At 54.0% G+C, this 17,923-nt stretch overlaps 1 protein-coding gene across 1 annotated transcript in view; it reads right to left on the reverse strand.

The window, feature by feature from the left end:
• Nucleotides 1-17,923, reverse strand: part of CRY2 (cryptochrome circadian regulator 2) — a 33,271-nt gene continuing 15,348 nt past the window's right edge. The window contains exons 5-12 of the mRNA XM_065943956.1: nucleotides 17,356-17,444; nucleotides 13,565-13,705; nucleotides 11,975-12,286; nucleotides 11,621-11,772; nucleotides 11,303-11,505; nucleotides 10,910-11,002; nucleotides 9,677-9,818; nucleotides 1-2,088 (exon numbers count right to left, since the gene is read on the reverse strand). Coding sequence (XP_065800028.1) covers nucleotides 9,679-9,818; nucleotides 10,910-11,002; nucleotides 11,303-11,505; nucleotides 11,621-11,772; nucleotides 11,975-12,286; nucleotides 13,565-13,705; nucleotides 17,356-17,444 — 1,130 coding nt within the window. The 3' untranslated portion in view covers nucleotides 1-2,088; nucleotides 9,677-9,678. The remainder of the gene's footprint in view (nucleotides 2,089-9,676; nucleotides 9,819-10,909; nucleotides 11,003-11,302; nucleotides 11,506-11,620; nucleotides 11,773-11,974; nucleotides 12,287-13,564; nucleotides 13,706-17,355; nucleotides 17,445-17,923) is intronic.

Below are 17,923 nucleotides of genomic sequence, written 5' to 3' on the forward strand. Positions count from 1 at the left end.
TTTGCTCAGGCAGGATCAGACATTTATGAAACACATGAATATTCATAAACAAACTGTGGGAGAAACACACCTTCCCAGCAATACAAAACCTCTGTATAAAGTGCATTTGGCCTCCTCCCACGCTGGCCCTTGGATCAGGAGTTGGGGTGGTGCTCTGCAGGGCCAGCAGAGGGGAGACACGAAGCCGTCACCGAGCTCCAGGCCACTGGATACCCCCTCCTCATTTCCAGTCCACCGGGAAAGGGCCAGCATGCCAGGCATGGTAGGGAAGTAGGGGGAGGTGGTCCTGCCAACGTGTACCTTAGGGAAGAGACCCATCATCAAAAAGGCAGGCAGAGGGAATCATCCTGCCGTCCAAGGTGCCGTCAGACAAACACCCACTCTGGCCCTGAGCCCTCTGGCCGTCCGTTTCTTCGGTCAGCCTTTCCAGGCTTGCTCTCCCCTCCTTCCGACAGCAGCCCCCAATCCTCTCTCCTCCTGGGGCTAAGCCAGCAGTGAAGCCCCCAGCCCAACACTGCAGAAAAGGCCCTGTTTCCCCCATATGATTACAGGACATTTCTTGGGAGGTGACACAGACGCAACGGCTGGACTCTAAAGGCAGCTCTCCGGCTGAGGAAGTCTGAGGACATCTCAGGGAGAAGCCTGTCAAGGTGCTGGACAGATGCGGGAGGCAGGGGCCTGACCCAGCCTTCGGGTCCCAGGACGGAGGAGAGGAGGGCAGGGCTGGGGCAAGCTCATGGGGGAGGTGGAGAGGTGAAGGCCCAGGGCCAGCTTAATGGGACGTGTGAGGACAAAAGTCCCAAGAGGGGCTGGTCTCTCAGCCACACACACTCCTGCGCACGCACACACTGTGGCTCGAGTGTGGGCCACGGATGGGAGGAAGACGTGCTCCAGCCAGCGGCACAGTCCTCCTTTCCGTGGGGTCCTCCTTAGCACAGACCTCCAGCAGTGGGAGGGTTAGGCGGGAGCACTGGCTGCCCCTGGATTGCAAGCCCTTGGCTTCTCTGGGTCAAACGCCCCACCTGCTGCTTCCAGAAGGGTTGGCATGCCAGGCGGGACCTCGGCTAGGACCCTTACCAACTGTTCCTGGCCGTGCACCTGCCTGGGCCCTTGATGTCCAGCTACTGGGAGGGCTGACCAGCCCCGGGCAGGCTGCAGAGGCCGACAGGGTGCAGACGGTAACGGCTTCCCTGGCTGGTGTCAGCCGCCCTCGGGGGCAGGACTGAGGTGCCGTGGAGTGTGGCCAGGGGAGTCGGGGGCCCTCCACCACCAGGAACCTGGCCTCCTCCTGCCGGGGGCTCTGGGTCTCCAGTCCGCGCTGACGGAGAAGGAGCAGTGAGAGCAGGGATTAACTCCTAGCCTCGGGTTTTCAGCCCCAAAGAGTGAGATGCTCCTCTCTGCTGTTACCCTCACACTGCACACCCAGCACCGCGGTCAGTCCCTGGTGCGCTTCTCTATGAGGCAGAAAGGCTGCATATCTGCCCACAGCTCAGCCCCAGCTCCCCCAGGAAGAGTCTGGGGGATCGAGTGGCAGGGAATTTTAAAAGCAGCAGCCAGGCCAGGTGACTGTCTGGGCAGCGCCTGTCCCCCCCAGCCTGCCCAGCCCCCGGGGTCATAAAGCAGGAACTCAGAAGGTCCCTGGCTGCCTCGAGAATCCCAGCTCTGCACAAGAGCCAGAGATGCTTCCCCCTGCTCCTCAGTCTGACTTGGGGGGGTGGGGAGGGGGAAGGGGAGCAGGTGTCGGAATCCCACCTAAGGTCTGACCACCATTCTAGGCAGACGAGGCAGCAGGCCCCCAGGGACAGGTCTGGGGGCACCGCTACCACCGTGACCTCTAGTCAGGGGTCTAGAGGCTGAGGTGAAGGTGCTACCCATCCTCCTCCAGCCCAGACAGCGTTCAGAGACACACGAGTGTACACAGACACATGCACACGCAAACAGGTGGCCCTCCTTCCTCCGCACGCGCACACACACGCACACACGTTCGCTCCGTCTCTGCAGGTGATCGGCGGCTCTGCAGTTTGCACTCCGCTGCCACGGTGGCGGCTCGGGCACCCAGGCTTTGCTTATGGAGCCACGGCACTGCAGCTGCAAGAGAGACAAGGGTGAAAAGCAGCGTTCAGGAGACTCTCCGTTGCCCGGGACACGGCTCCTCGGGCTGCTTCTCTGGGGAGACGGGGAGAACCCAGAGCAAAGCGCATGGGCCGTGACACCTAGGGACAAGGTGGTTGCTGGGATGCCAGTGGGTGCCCGGACGCTGGCCCTCTCCCTCTGAGGTGCTGAAACGGACCAGCTCTCCCTGGAGGACTCTCTGGGCCTCCTCTGCCCCAGGCCTGAGGATGGCAGAGGAGGGGTCACTACCTGAGGCCTTGGGTGACACTTACTCAGATACGACAAGGGCAGTTACTGAATCAAGGCACAAGGGCTGCTGCCAGAGATGGAGAATCAGAAGAAAAAAAAAAAGGCTGGAAGAGAAGCTAGCCAGGACCAGTAATTTTGAAGATGAAGGCAATGACTGAGTTTGGAATCAGCGGGTGAGCGAACTTCCACATAGAGATAAAAGAAAGCTGTCACTGTGCCAGAAGACTGGGGGGTGGGGGAGAGGAGACACAAGGATGAGTCATTTTAAAGATTCATAACATCCTGGATCTAGGGCAGAGGGAAGAAAAGGCCTCGTGCCTGATAACAGCACAGGGCAAGCCCATCACAATGCTAGGTTGCCTGTTTCAAGAGGTCCAGGGTGTCTGAGAGCATGGAGACACACGGGCCTCCATTAAAAGACTGTTCCTCTTAAATGATGGTCAGGTGGATAACAAGACGGCCCACTGAGCCTACTACGGGTCAGGCACTATACACGTGTGTTAGGGCACACAACTCATGTGCCCCCAGATTCGTATACTGAAGCCCTGAGCCCCTCAGAATGGGGCTGCTTTTGGAAGAGGGTCTTTAAAGAGGTGATTAACTTAAAATTAGGTGCTTATTGTGGGCCCTGATCCCAAATGGCTGGTGTCCTTATATGAAAAGATTAGGGCACAGACACACACAGAGGTCAGAGCCTGTGAAGACAGGGAAACAGCAGTGATCTACAGGCCAAGGGGAGAGGCCTCAGGAGAGACCAACCCTGCGGACAACTTGACCTCAGATTTCCAGCCCCCAGAACTGTGAGAGAATGAATTTCTGTTGTTAGAGTCACCCAGTCTGTGGCACCTTGTGCGAATCCAAGTGAACTAATGCAGCTTGCGACCCCATCAACTCTGAAGATACAGCCTCCATTTTTACAGATGGAGAGAATACGAAAGCTGCCCAAGATGACAGCATTCAGGAGTGACAGAGCCAAGACAGGAATTCAAGGTCTGTCTGCTTCCGCAATCTATTTTTGCCACTAAGTAATCACTACATTATCTCCCATTTAAGACTTTAAGAGGATGTAACAAGAAATTCAACATGGTGGCATGAAGACTAACATTCGAACAACATCAATGGAAGTTCAGATGTTAACAGAAAAGGAAAAAACGCTCTCGAGAGTCGAAGACATTGGAGTCAAGGGGTTCAAAATCAGTCTCTGACCCACGCAGCCCTTTTCAGACAAATGCTAAATCCGAGTAAGATTTTAACTGGATGATGATAATTTCTCTGAAAGTTGGGAAGAATCAAGAACAAACGCACAAGGATACCTAGATACCTGTATGGGCCAATACTGAGTACCTCTTCAAAATATTTTCAACAATTTTCTCTTTAAGTTTGTACTATAATGACCTAGTCATATTTTTTCACTACAAATGAATATATTCGTTACTAAAGTGTACACATGTTTATGGAAACATGCTAATTGACTCCTTCTGAAGCTGAAAATTTCAGGACTGGAACGTAAACAGGTGCTCTTACCCACTACCTCCATTTCTAGTGTTTTCTCCACCTTCAGGGATGAGGGAAGATTAAGGGTGCTTGAGGATTCCTTAGAACAAGGGCTCTTATTCTGGGGTTCCTGATCCTTAAGGGGTCCAAGGACAGGCCCTAAGGGGCAATCCACAGAGACCGTGAAGTTCTGGGTACATTTCACTGTGTGTGGGAATAGGTGTAATTTTCTGGGGAGAGGCTCCATCCCTCATCAGACTCTTCAAAGCATGGGTAACCCAAAGAGGGATTAAGAACCAACGCCTCAAAAAAAAAAAAAAAAAAAAAGAAAAAGAACCAATGCCTCAGCTTAGATGCTAAGGAGATGAGGTGCAGGCAGGCAGGTGTAATACTAAAAATTCATTCAGGCCTATGCTCACCTGGACATGGATTAGCCATGGGGCAGACTCGTGAAGGGACGTGGCAGTGACTTGGCCTCAGATGAGCCCCAGGACCCACGACCCTCTGTGATGGCTTCAAAAACCCACATAGAAAGCCAAGGTTTGGAAGAACCAGCTTATCCTTGTCTACAAAGCTAGTCAAAGGCCTGGTCAACTACTTACTCAAGCTGCTCAGTCAGCAAATAATTAGATGGCTCTGTGCTCTTCTACTCAAGCTAGGGCATAAATCTGCAGAAAAAGACGCTTGGGGAAATCAAACGAGGCCGCACAGGAAAATGATAGCATCACCAGAAGACAGAGAAGCGCAGCTGGGGGAGAGGCACCAGGGGAAAAATCAACTCATAAAACATGTGCTAAAAACAAAGCCAATCTCACAACTGTCCAACTCTTCAGCCCGTAAGAAGCAGCTGGAACACGGACTAAGTAATGACCTCTGCCTCAGCGTGCCAATGTCGGTTAGGATGGCCGTGTGTCCCTGGGCCCTCACACCCCTTCTCCCCCCGGGACGCTAGCCTGCAAGCCCGCCCCACCCCGGTCCCCAGCCCGGGAGGGGTGTGGGTGAACACTGCACATGAGGCTTCTCAGCAGAGCAGACCACTGCAGCTCAGGGTCTGGACGAAACGTGGCCTGGAGCCTGGCCCAGGCCTCAGTGGCCATCCCTCCCCACCACACGGGCGAGGTGCAGGGCCTGAGAGCTTGAGGTGGGCAGAAGGCTGCCACCAGCTCCCACATCAGGAGTGGGGAAGGGCAGAGGTGCGGCTGGGCCTGGAGGGGGTTTACAGCTCGTCTCTCGGCTCAGCCTCATTCTTCACTTTAGCTACACGCCTGCCCTTCCTGCCGCACCACAGAATTCACACGGCAAAGGGGAGGGGTGTCTGTCAGTCAACAGCTACTGAGTAAGTGCCAGGGAAAGCGCAAGGGGATGTCAAGGCCCAACAAATTCTTGTTTCAGGAACTGAGTCAGAGAGGCGAGAAAAACCTGTGTGAAGGCTCCCAGGAAGGGGGTCTGACCACCACAGTCTCCGCTTCCCCCGGGCAGCGTTTTGCAGACTGCCCAGCGCCCCTCACACGTGGTTTCACGTAAGGAGGGGAACACATGGGACAAATGTCAGAAAGACAACAAAGAGGTCCCAGAAGTCAGGTTCTCCTCACTGAAAAGTAAAAGTGAAATTGTTACTCGCTCAGTCCTGTCTGACTCTCTCTGTCCCCATGGACTGTAGCCTGCCAGGCTCCTCTACTCCTGGGATTCTCCAGGCAGGAAAACTGGAGTGGGAAGCCCTGCCCTCCTCAGGGGAGCCCCACGGCTAACCGAGCTTGCGTGAACTTCAGGCGGAGGAGCGGGGAGAGGTGGTCCTTGGCCATGAACCTTCTGTGTTCAGTGAGCTTCTCTCAACAGATCAGTGTGTATCAGCAGAAGGGCAAATGGATCATGTGCACCGTTAAAATAATTGGGCAAATACAAAAAACCTGCACACAATTGGAAGCTGATGGAATCCTGAGCAGTCAGCAGCTTTGGGGATTACAGAGAAGCAGCTGAAATGAAAGCTATTTGAGGCTGGCTTATTTTTCAATTTTGTGAACATCGTACAGTAACCAAATGCAGAACAGATACTGATGTGGGTTTGAGGTAAGTGTGGAAGCAACTGATATCAGGATATGTTTTCCCACAAGATCAGTTTAAATCATTGTCTGGCCCAGGCCTGAGGCATCAGAAACAACAGAATAACAAACTAGAGAGGCTGGAACCAAACGCGGCCTGAAGGGTTGGTGATGGAGCCTTCCGGCTGGTAAAATGTGCTTATTCACACCTGACAGCTAGAGCATCTCGGAAAAGTTATGAGTCCTGCCTTGAGTCACTCAGCTAAACTGACAGAGAGGAGAGGGGAGAAGGCAGTTGAGACTATCGACTCAGGCCCTGGGGCCACTGCTCTGCGGCCCATCCAGCCCAGGGCCGGCTCTGACTGAGCTAACAACGACAGAGTCAGACACCCCGAGAAGCACACGCGAGGAGGCGATGAGATTTCATCTGTGCGGTGCATCTTACTCAGAGGCTTTTCACACACGCTTTCTCCTCTTTCCCCAGCGTGCGTGCTTGATGGGCAGGGCAGGTGACGAGACGCTGTTATCACTGACTCACTGATGACGACGCCCAGCCATCTTCAGGCCCGGTGCGACCACCAGCACTCACTGAAGCAAAAGCATCACCGAGAAATTCTTTTCCTTCAGGGTTTCCAAAGAACATGAGTATCTGTCCTGTCCTCTGACCTCCTGGCCCCACTTCCAGTCGACTGGCCACAATTAAGGGCTGACCCTTGAGAGTCAGGCCTCCTGACCCCGACAGGCTGGTGGACACCTCCTGGACTGCAAGGCGAGGAGCGGCGCTGGCCTCTGCACCCTTTAGGGTCCACTTGGATCACCACCACGGCCTCTCGACTGGCTCTCTCCCCACACTGTTTCCTCTCACAGCTCAGCCCAATGCCTGGTTAATCTTCTAAAAATGCCAGTTTGATCATTCACTCTGTTTCAAAATGCGCCTCCATTTCCACAGAGTACACACCAAGGACTCTGTCTGCCTGATATTTAAGACCCTCCATAACTGGACCCAACTGTAACCTTATGTTCTTGTAAAAAAAATAGTAATAACAATGCCCATAATAATAATAATAGCTATCATTTTATTTAGGAACTTCTAAGGCTAAGTGGGGCTTTCCAGGTGGCACTAGTGGTAAAGAACTTGCCTGCCAGTGCAGGGGATGTAAGACACGAAGGTTCGATCCCTGAGTGGGGAAGATCCCCTGGAGGAGGAAATGGCAACCCACTCCAGTATTCTTGTCTGGAAAATTCCAAGGACACAGGAGTCTGGTGGGCTACAGTCCATAAGGTTGCAAAGAGTCAGACACGACTGAAGCAACCCAGCACGCAAGGCTAGGGACGCTGCATTACACAGGCGCTGTCAGGTACCGACCAGCACCCAGCCTCTGTCGCTAACAGGACCTGGACTGTGTCTGGCAGCTTGTGGATGTGGCTCAGACAGCAGATCAGGAATGGGCTAAGTCAGTGGTTCTCAGAGCGCGGTCCCAGACCAGCAGCATCATCAGCTGCTGGGAACGTGTTAGAAATGCAAATTCTCAGGCCCCAGCCCAGGCTTGTTGGGGGTGGGGCCCAGCCATCTGCGGCTTAACAAATCCTCCAGGGGCTTCTGCTGCTCACTCAGGTTGGAGATCAATGGTCTGAACAATCCCGATCCTATTTCCCAGCTTGGGGGTGACTTTATGACTCAGTTCTGCCTCATGATGCCAATGTGAAAAGCTGGGGAAGAGGAGGTGTCCTGGTAAAGGTTTTATTTTCCTGATGAAAAGGAAGAGAGGCACCCCCTGACGACCTGGCACAGTATAAAACTGCAAAACTGTGCCCCAAGCCCAAACCACTTTGTCTTTTCCTCAACTTTACTCTTCCTTCATACCACTTAGGGCTTCTTGACACAAGATGTATCTGTCTGTTTACTGTCTGTCTCCTCCCACAAAGGTGAATCCAAGGGCGGGCAGGACTCTGTCAGTCATGTTCACAACCATATCCAGTGCCTACAATGGTGTCTGGCAAAGTGTGATCACTCGATACATGTTTATCAAATGAATGAGTGCAGCTGTCTCTGTGATTTCTTCTCTTTTTTGCTTTGAGCAAGGAATTGATGGCTGAAGCTGTGGCAGCCACCTTAAGGCCAAGAAACAAGAGGATCTCAGAAAAACTGGCTCTGACATTGTTGAGCCATCAAACCCAAACCAGCAACACTGTGCTCTGGGCCTTTTGTTCCTTAAGAAAACTAAATCCTTCTTTTGTTTTCACCACAGTAGTCATGTTTTTTATTCTAGCAGCCCCATACATTACTAACTCATATATTTAATCATTCAATCTTTGTAACAAGAACCTAATTTTTGGTGAGGAAACCAAGTCTCAGAGAGGTTAAGTAATTTGCACAAGACCATGTAATCATTAAGCTGTTGTTTTTGTCGGAAACGCCCCCCTTGCTGCCTAAATTCGTCTTCCAGGTCCTCTAGGGTAAAACTTCTGTGCTGTACTCCTGGATCGCTCTAGCTCACCAAAATCTGTCTAAGGCTAAGCTGGTGGAGCCTTAATCATCTGTCCAGGAATTATAGATCATGAGTCCTGCTTTTCTAGGCAGACTATTACACCCTTACAGACAGGCATCGTACCGTGTTTACGTCCTAAGCGGCCTTTCCTCACACGTTTGCTGGCAACAGTTTCAGGCGCAAGTGGGTGCCAATACCTTCCTGAGCAACCATGACCCCGACGTTTAACCTCTCTGTTCTCTGATCTTCTCACCTGAAAGTCAGAGCATCAGCCTGGCAAGTTCCAGATTTGTAAGACAGAATGAACTTTGCTTAGTACTACAGAGTTAAGAAAGAACTAAGAGGTAATGTCTAAGGTTGCCAGTACTCCCAGGACGAGATAACACAACTCTGTCCACCTGTGACGTCTGTGACAAAGAGCCTAGTTGGGTAAAGGGCATCAAACATTTGCTGCATCACTGACATGTGAGTCTAGATGAACAGACCAGATGGCCCCACCTGGCCTTGAGGTGCAAGAGCTTAGAAAAAAAAGAATTGGCTTCATGAAGAAAATTCCCTTCCCATCTAATCTTGCCGACATAGCACATAAGGAACAGCCCAAGATGGTGACCCAAAGTGGATAGTAATTTATGTCTTCCCCAGAATGGCATAAAAGGCCCTTCTTGCTCTGGGGAAGGAAGAGCCAGGTTTTGGTTTTTGAAGACATTCAGGGGCTTCCAAGGAAGATGAGTGCTGAGAGGGAAATGCATAACTGAAGCCACAAGAAAGACGTGGATGGAGGCGTGGCTGTAAGAGGCACAGATAACTGACTGGAAGCCTGGGTCTTCCAGTCGGTGGGGGGCTGGGCTGAGTGAGCCTCCAAGCACCCCTAAGCCTACATTCTGGAAGTATGTGCTGCCCTCTGCTGGCCAGCCTCAAGCGCACAGCCCACTGGGGCAACTGGCAGAGGGGCCTGGAGCACTCCCAGCCCTGCCCTGGGACAACATCCCCCTCAGCTTCACATCCAGGTCTCCGCTTTCTTTGTTTTGGATCTGGCTCACTTTGATAGGTAGAAAGAGTCTTTTTTTTTTTTCTTTCCCATAGCTAGTAAAGAAGGAACAAGGCTTTATCTTTAAATTCTCCTTTTAGTATTAGAAGGTGTAAAAGTCAGAATGGTAGAATTTGAGCTGAAATCCTAAAAAAGTCATGCAGTCCTCACCAGGCTTTAATCCCGTTTGATGGGTTTTATGCGCCTCACCCCACCTTCTCCCCCTCCTCACCCCCGCCTCCCTCCCACTCCGTGGCCTCACTCACTCTCAGACGCCCCTGCTCGGCAGTTCTGAGGGGAGCGACTCTGCCACCCTGGCCCGTTTGCTCAGCTCTCCACCAGGCGGCTCCTCTGATGCTTCCAGTTTGCGCTTGGGAGACGCTGGGCCCCCGGGCAGTGGTCTTGGGCCTGGAGGGAAGTAGGTCAGTGTCACACGGACGCATGTATTCAGCCAATATGACCCTCATCTGTGCAGAGGCTGCTCTTTAGGGGGCAGGGAGACTGCTCCTTAGACCCGACCCCCTCCTTTCAGCAGTGACCGCCTGGAAATATCCGAGGAGAGCATGACCAGGCCTGCAGGCAGCAGTGCCAGCTCTGGGCCCCAAGTCCCAAGGGCTACAGGCCAGAGACGACGGGCCTGGCAGCTATGCTTGCTCGGGGACTGAGGCCTTCGCCCTGCAACCGGCCTCCCGAACCTGGGATGAGCACACTCCCCCCTGTGGAGCCCCGCTGGCCGGGCAGAGTAAAAAGCTCTGTAGCTCTCGACAGTCTGAACTTGCCAGTCTTCGCCCCGGAGCTGAAAGGCAGAGGTTAAGAAGGGGGCAAGTCTGCCTACCCCTCTCTCCTGCCACCTCCTGCCTGGACGACTCGTCGCCCCGTCCAGCCTCCCCGTCCTCGGGGGTTCCTGCCCACACTGTGCTCTCCACACACACACACAGCAGGCAGAGTGAGCTCTTTAAATCACAAAGCGGTCATGCCTCTGCCCTGCTGACCCCATCAGCGCCTTCTCCCTGCACATGAGGGAACGCTAACCCTCCCCGTGGACGCAGAGTCTACATGGCGCTGCTCCGGCTATCCATCCTCGTCTCACTCCAGCTCGTCACTCAGGACATGCTGGCCCCACTGGCCTCCCTCCTCTCGTTCCTGGGACGGGCAGCTCGATTCTGTCTGTGTCTTTTCTTGCTATTCCCTTTGCCTGAGATGGTCTTCCACTGTTCTCGAAAGGCTGGCTCTGCTTACCACGTGGGGCCCTCCACCTAAAGTCACCCCCCTCTCCAGCACTCTTTTATCAGGTCATTCGACTTTACTTTCCCGCAAAGCACTTGGTATCTGACATGACCCTGCACGGTTCCTTTACCATCCGTGTCCCCAGGGGGAATACGAGCGCCACCGGGGCATGAGTGTTCTGGTCTCTGTCCTCAGCCCCCCGTGACTGAGGTGGGGGTAGCTCTGCAGTGCCCCTGGACGGGCACAGGCCCCCGGAGGCCAGCCGTACTCACCCGCACTGCTCAAGCTCCCCGCCTGGCTCGAGCTGGGCTCCACAACTGGGTTGCTGAGGTCTTCCACACAGGAAGGGACAGACGCCAGCAGACCTGGGAAGGAGGCAGGGGAGTAATTGGAATGCAAACTCACAGGACTGCACAGGGCCCCAGGACCGGTAAGGACAAGACAGTGGGGTCCTAGGTCCTGTCTCTCTCCACTGGCTACAACTAATTCAGGCCAGCCTGAGCGGCCTGTGCCCAGGAAGTCAAGTCAACAGCCTGAAAGGCAGTACTCAGCGGTGTCCCTCTGCAAATATATGGGAATCCCCATCCCCATCCCCACCCCGGGAGCCTGGAGGTGCTGTCCCCTCTGTTCGGGGATGAGGGGATGGTTGGGGGGTGGCTCCTTACAGAGTCCCCGGTAGCGGGAGAGCTGCTGGTAAACCTGCTTCATCCGCTCGATGTTGAGCCGGCTGGCTTCAGCGTGGTTGACGATGGGCCGGGGGTAGTCCACACCAATGACACACTTGGCTGCCTTCTGAATGGACTCTGGGGCGTTCCAGGGCTCATAGATGTACCGGGAGGGGAACCCTTTCAGTTTGGGCAGGTATCGCCTGAAACACACCCAGCAGATGCCCTGTCAGTGCGCTGGGAGCCTCCTTCAAAGGCCAAGGGTATGTCACCCGAGGAGGAGGCTGAGTGGTCAGAGAGCCTGGTCTGCATCCTCACCTGATGTAGTCCCCACTGGGGTCTGTGCGGCGGCCAAAGCCCACCGGGCAGTAGCAGTGGAAGAACTGCTGGAAGAAAGCGCTGCAGGACAGCCACATCCAGCTGCCGGCATTCACGCTGAAATCTGCGTCCAGGAGCAGCTCATCGAACACCTAGGTGCAGGCAGGAGAAACCATGAGGCTCTGGGGGGCCTACGACCACGGGTCTCCCCCATTACCACATGCCCCCGGAGAAGGGCATCAAAGCCTTCTGCTGCGGGCAAGCCAAGAAGGATCCGGAGGGAATTTCCTGGACCCAGGGGTCCCATCCCGCTCCCCAGCCCCCAAGGGGGCTGCCCGCTGAGAGAGCACTCACCCGGACACCGCTCTCCCAGCTGACCCAGAGGTCCCCACGCGTGAGGAAGCAGGCCACGGCATGCCGGGCCAGGTGGTGGATCCAGCCCTCCTGCCTCAGCTGGGTCATGATGGCGTCGATCCAGGGGAAGCCTGTCTTGCCCTCGGCCCACTTGGCCAGGGCCTCGGGGTTGCGATCCCAGGGGATCTGGATGCAGATGGGGTTCCCCTCCATGCGGTCGAACCTGGGGTTGTTGGTGGCCGCTGTGTAAAAGAACTCTCGCCACAGGAGTTGCCCGAACAGGGAGAGCGGGGGCGTGCTGTTCCGCTTCACCTGGGGGCGGGGACGGCACAGGCACAAATGTGGGCCCCGCCCCGGCACCACTCCGGCCTCCCCACGAAGGAGTCCGGAGCTGCCACCTCTACCCTCATGCGTGGAGGGGCCGTGCCCTGGGAGATATGGCAGAGGGTGCCTGCAGACCGAACCCGGCGCCCTGGCTGTGCCCACTGCTGCTCTGAGCACCAAGAACGGCTGAGGGTCGGCAGGAAGCGGACGGGCAGTGCTGGACTCGGAGCTGGGAACCGAGCTCCCCAGGCTGGTCATGATCCTTGTCCTCAGGGGCCCCTGTGTAGCTCCACTTTCTAAAGCGTCAAAGGGAGTTTCTCAACAGCACAGACACAAAAACGCTCAGTCTAGATTTTGGTTAAATACGTGATGCCCAACAGCCTGGATCTGGGGCCATGAGGGACCGAAGACATCAGACCTCCAAGCGAATGATGCGTGTATGCTCAGTCACATCCAACTCTTTTCAACCCTCTGGACTGTAGCCCCAGGCTCCTCTGTCCCTGGGATTCTCCACACAAGAATGCTGGAGCGGGTGGCCAGGCCCTCCTCCAGGGGATCTTCCCAATCCAGGCATCGAACCTGTGTCTCTTGTGTCTCCTGCATCGGCAGGCAGATTCTTTACCACTGTGCCACTTGGGAAGCCCCAAGGGAATGATAATTTTCCTAAAATCACAAGATTACCCACTGAGCTGGCAAGGCTACCCCAGGCCACAAAATCTGGATACTGGCAATAGTAAGGACACATGAAACAACGCAGATGCAAGGATGATTCGATGAATCTGAAGAGCTGGAGGTGTGGCCCTCTCTCTTTGTGGGGGCGGGAACACACAAGGCGCCCTGCCTGTTGCCCCATCCAGCCCTGCATTCGGCCCTCTGTCTACTTCCTCATCACTGATGGGCAAGCGCCGCGAGACGGTCTGGACACCGCCCCATAGCCAGCCATGGTGCTCCTCACCTCAGGACTGGCTCCAGCCTTGCCCACCCTGCCTCCCACCCTGAGGGCTCAGTCCTCAGCCCCCTGCTGCTGGCAGCGCTGCCACCCCGGGCTCACACCCTGAGGTTGGCCAGTCTGGCTCCCCTTGAGAAGCTGAATTTGGTTTCCATCAGCGGTTGGGGCTGTGCTTGGCTCTGCCACCTCTCAGACGTGGCCTCCTCCCCACTGTCTCTGGACAGTACCTACACTTTAGCCCAAGGGAAGGCCTCCCTGCAGGCCCAGAAGACCCCGGTCCTCTCGGTGGCACTCGGGGGCGGGCTGACTGCACTCACCTTCTTGTACAGGTCCCACAGGCGGTAGTAGAAGAGACGGCAGGAGAGGCAGCCAAAGCGCAGGTAGGGGCTGAGGCCTGTGGGGCTGGCCAGCAGGGAGTTGGCGTTCATCCGGGGCCTCTCATAGTTGGCAACCCAGGCCTGCAGCAGGGAGAGAGGGCGGAGGAAGGGCAGACTGGGATGCTGCCGAGGAAAACGCCTGAGGCACCCGGTGGTTAAGGAACCTGCTTAAGGTCAGAGACCAGAAGGCCACGGAGCCCGGACAAGAGTCCTGTGTACGTCCCACCCCCGCAGGCTGGCACAGTTTCTGATGGAACCACCACCGACCAAACAATGGGGCCCAAGTTCTCACCCTGACTCTGTTTAATTTGTGCTATGACTGTAGTAAGTTATTTAGCCCTTCAGCGACTTTTCTATTACATGAGGAGAAAGTCTCCTACCTGCTGGAGATTAAATAAACTGACGGATCTGAAAGTTTCTGAAAGCACAGAACGGGCCACAACTCTACAGAAGAAAGGAACAGGGCTCCCACATCACAGAAGAGGACCGCTCTCGTTCAGCCCCAGCTGCCACAGGCGCCCTGAGGCTGCTGAACACTCACCCAGGCCCTTCCGCCTGCCGCTCACAGCACTGAGAAACCCACTACTGCGGACCCAGAGTCATGAATTGTGGGGGTCACTTGTCTTGTTTCTCTCATCAGCAGCTGCTGGGAGGGTGCTTAACCTCCACAACTCAGGGACACCTGTTCTCTCTTTTGCTATTAACAATCCCGTGAGGCAGCATTTGTCACCTCCTTTTGAAAATGAGGAAATAAGGCTAAGAAGCGTTAAATGACAGCTGGGGTTACAGAGATGCTAAGAGACAGGGCGGAGGGACTGACTCCAGTCTTTTCCACTCCCTCTAACAACTATTTTCTTTCTCAATTCCTAATGCCCTCTTGTTCTTTGTGAGGACTATTTCACAAACTTATACCCTCTTGAGATCTCCAATTTCATCCTTACCTACCCCTCTTCAGCAGATGACCTTCTTTCCTCATGATAAGGAAATGGAAGCCATCAGGTAGGAAACACCTCAACTTTTAGCCACCAAATCTACAGACTCACATGCACCCACCCCCGCTGCGACCCTGCCTGAGACTAAGGCCCCCACCTGGCTCTGGAGCCCTCCTCCATTCCTTCTTGCACACATCCCACCTCTCCCTCTTTTCCACGTCCACTCCAAGAACACTGGGGAAATGGTCTCGGTTCTTTGCAAACAAAACAAAAACAAATACTTTCCGGTCACCCTGCAGACTCCCCCTGCATCCTCTTTCCTCCCTTTATGGCCAGCCTCACTCTATTTCCTCGAACCCACCTCCACGTCCCCCTCCACCACTCCCACCAGAGCCTCCATGATGTCCACGCCACTGAATCCTGTGGGCACTTTCTGTCCTTTTGTTTCTGGACCTCTCAGCCACTCACCCTGCTGCCCGCGCCCCCGTCTCTACACCCACCATTCTGTTGACCCCGGTCGCCTCTCACCTCTCACCTGGTTGGCCATTCATGTTTCACCAGCTCCACCGTACCTCCCAACCCCTTAACTGTTGGCGTCCCAGAGCTCTGTCCTAGGGCCTCTACCCCACTGTGCTCCAGCTGCGTTCATCCTGTCCCGTAGATCCCCTAAGACTATTTCCTTGCAGACAATCACGACGACTCTAGCTTGCACCCCGACTGCAACCTAGACTCCCAAATCACCCTATCCAACTCCCTGTCAGAGATATCCACTTGATTGACTTTCAGGCCTCAAGGGTAGCAAGCTCTTTTCTTTAAACTGCCCTTCCCTTGGCATGCCTTGCCTCAGAAAGTGCATTGTCATCCACCTCGCTGCCCAAGCCAAGAGCCTGGCTATCACCTTTACCTGCCCTCCCTCACGAGGTCATGTCAATCCTACTGTCCAAGTATTTCTCCACTCTGTCCTTTTCTTCCCATTCCCTATTGCCATAACCTGGTTTAGGCTAAGACTATCTATACTGGACAACCGTGACAGCCTCCCACCTGCCTCTCTGCATCAGTTCTTGTCCCCTCTAATCCACTGTCCACACTGGGAGCAGAGCGTTTCTTTAAAATGCCTGTCCCTGAGGGCAACGCCTGCACCAGGCCCCCTGGTGTTCTCAGGCTAGAGTTCCAAATCCTAAACAAGGCTCACAAGCACCCTGCAGTCTGCAGGAGGCCCATGTTTCTAGCTTCCTCCCTCGCCACTCTTCTTGAAGCATTATGCTCTTGCTAGCCTTTGCACACGCAGCTCCCTTTCCTTGGTTAATTTTGACTCTTCCTTCAAGCCTCAGCCTCAAGGCCACCTTCCCAGCAGGTGATCCTCAGGTACTGGTTAAACACCTCTGACACAAGGTGTATTTGCCTGCTCACATCCTTGCCCACCACTCTTTGAAAATCTTTTTAAGTGAAACATAGATACAAAAGCACACCGATGGGTGGCTTAATGAATTATTCCAAGGCAAATGCCTCTGCAAACACCACCAAAGTTCAAGAATCAGTACCTTGCCGGCCACCCCAGAAGCCCACCTACATCCTGGCCATCAGGTCCCTTCCCTGCTCCATCAGTGACCACCTGCCCAACTTTGTTAATAATCAGGTCCTGGCATTTGAAAATGTTTATATTTTTCTGTTTTTGCAAAGCACATTAGGAAGGGAGGGCTTTACCTTTTCAGTTATTCCTTGCATTTTTAAGTGTTTTCTATTCTTTTTTTCATCCAAATATACATCCCTAGGCACATTTTGTTTAGTCTTGGTCACGTAAAAGAGTTTGACGTGTTATTTATTTTATTCTATGCATTTCCTGCCATTTCCTTCTTTTCCTTTTAGATTTCTTGTAAAAGAACTCAAGACCTTTGACCTGTACTAATTCCCACAACACAAGATTTCCCTGTGTTCTTACAGGTGCAGTTCAACACATTCCTCTGGCCTGTGTGCTGCTTGCAGACTGGTGGCTGGTACCAGACAGGCTTGGACTCAGGTATCCTGTCTTTGCCAAGACTACAGGGGGAGCATGCCTGACGGCCGCTATCCTTGGGGTTAGCAGTCATTAGTGAATCACTAGGGGCTGCAAGATTCCATTGTTCCTCTTTCATTTAATAACTGGGACACTTGTGTGGAGAGATGCTTGCCCTCAGCTACTACTGGGCAACCCACTGGTAAAGATCATATTGTTTGGCCCCCTCTTTCTGGTAACAGCACTTAATGTTCTTGTGGTGACCCAACCCTTCCCCAATCTCAGTTCAAGTGGGTAAAGTAGAGCTAAGCCCACCTCGGACTCTGGGAGTGGGCTCACTACCAGATATCCTCTTAGTAAGAGAGTATCTGTCCTCTTACCCACTGACCTCTTAGTAAGGGGACACACAGATGGGAAAAAAGCAATCTAGCCCAAGTTTTAGAACCATGTAGAACAAAATCTCACTCTGCTACTTAGTAACTGCGTGAAGGCAAGTTACTTAACCACTGGAAGTCTTGATTTCCTCATCAGTAAAATGGAGAGCTTAATACCTACCTTGCAGGGCAGATGGAAAGATGAAAGGAAACAGCAAAGCAGGTGCTAGACCTAGAAATGCTCAGCCCGTGGCCAGCCCGTGGTGTGATCACTCACTAAGTGGCAGCTGCTCCTGTTGCGGTCACTGACATAAAGACTTCTTCAGCCAGCCTGAGTTAAGAGGCGCTAAGGGACATGAACCTGGCTCCATCTCCATGGCTGCATGGGGGTGTCCGCACCTGAAGCCCTGTGTCTCAGAACCGGGGCCATACCTTCCGTTCCAGGTGCTTATCCAGGCGGGCCAGAGCTTCCGTCTCTCCTCCCCGCCAAACCGCTGGGCCGAGTCCTTCAGTGGGGAACCCTACACGAGGAGCAGCAGGTCACAGGACTGGAGGTCAGGTCAGTCTGCTTACAGCTCAGCAAGTCCTCACCTGCTGTCTGTTCTCTGAGCTCTGTACGAACTGAACTATGGCGTTCTTGGTGCTAACGGGACTAACGCAAAGTGAAGTGAAGTGGCTCAGTCGTGTCCGACTCTTTGTGACCCCATGGACTGTAGCCTACCACGCTCCTCTGTCCATGGGATTTTCCAGGCAAGAGTACTGGAGAGGGTTGCCATTTCCTTCTCCAGGAGATCTTCCCCACCCACGGATCGAACCTGGGTCTCCTGCATTGTAGGCAGACGCTGTGCCGTCTGAGCCACCAGGAAAGTCACTGAGAGAATCCTTACTGTTTCCTTAGTGATGTTTTCTAAGTCATGCAGGTTTTCTTCCCACTGTGACCTCTTCTCTCCTTTCCCTTGCCGCCCTCATCTCAGCCACGTCTCATTATAGGCAGGTGAGA

Source organism: Muntiacus reevesi, chromosome 9, assembly GCF_963930625.1.
Source record: "Muntiacus reevesi chromosome 9, mMunRee1.1, whole genome shotgun sequence".
In the NCBI taxonomy this organism is placed as follows: Eukaryota; Metazoa; Chordata; class Mammalia; order Artiodactyla; family Cervidae; genus Muntiacus; species Muntiacus reevesi.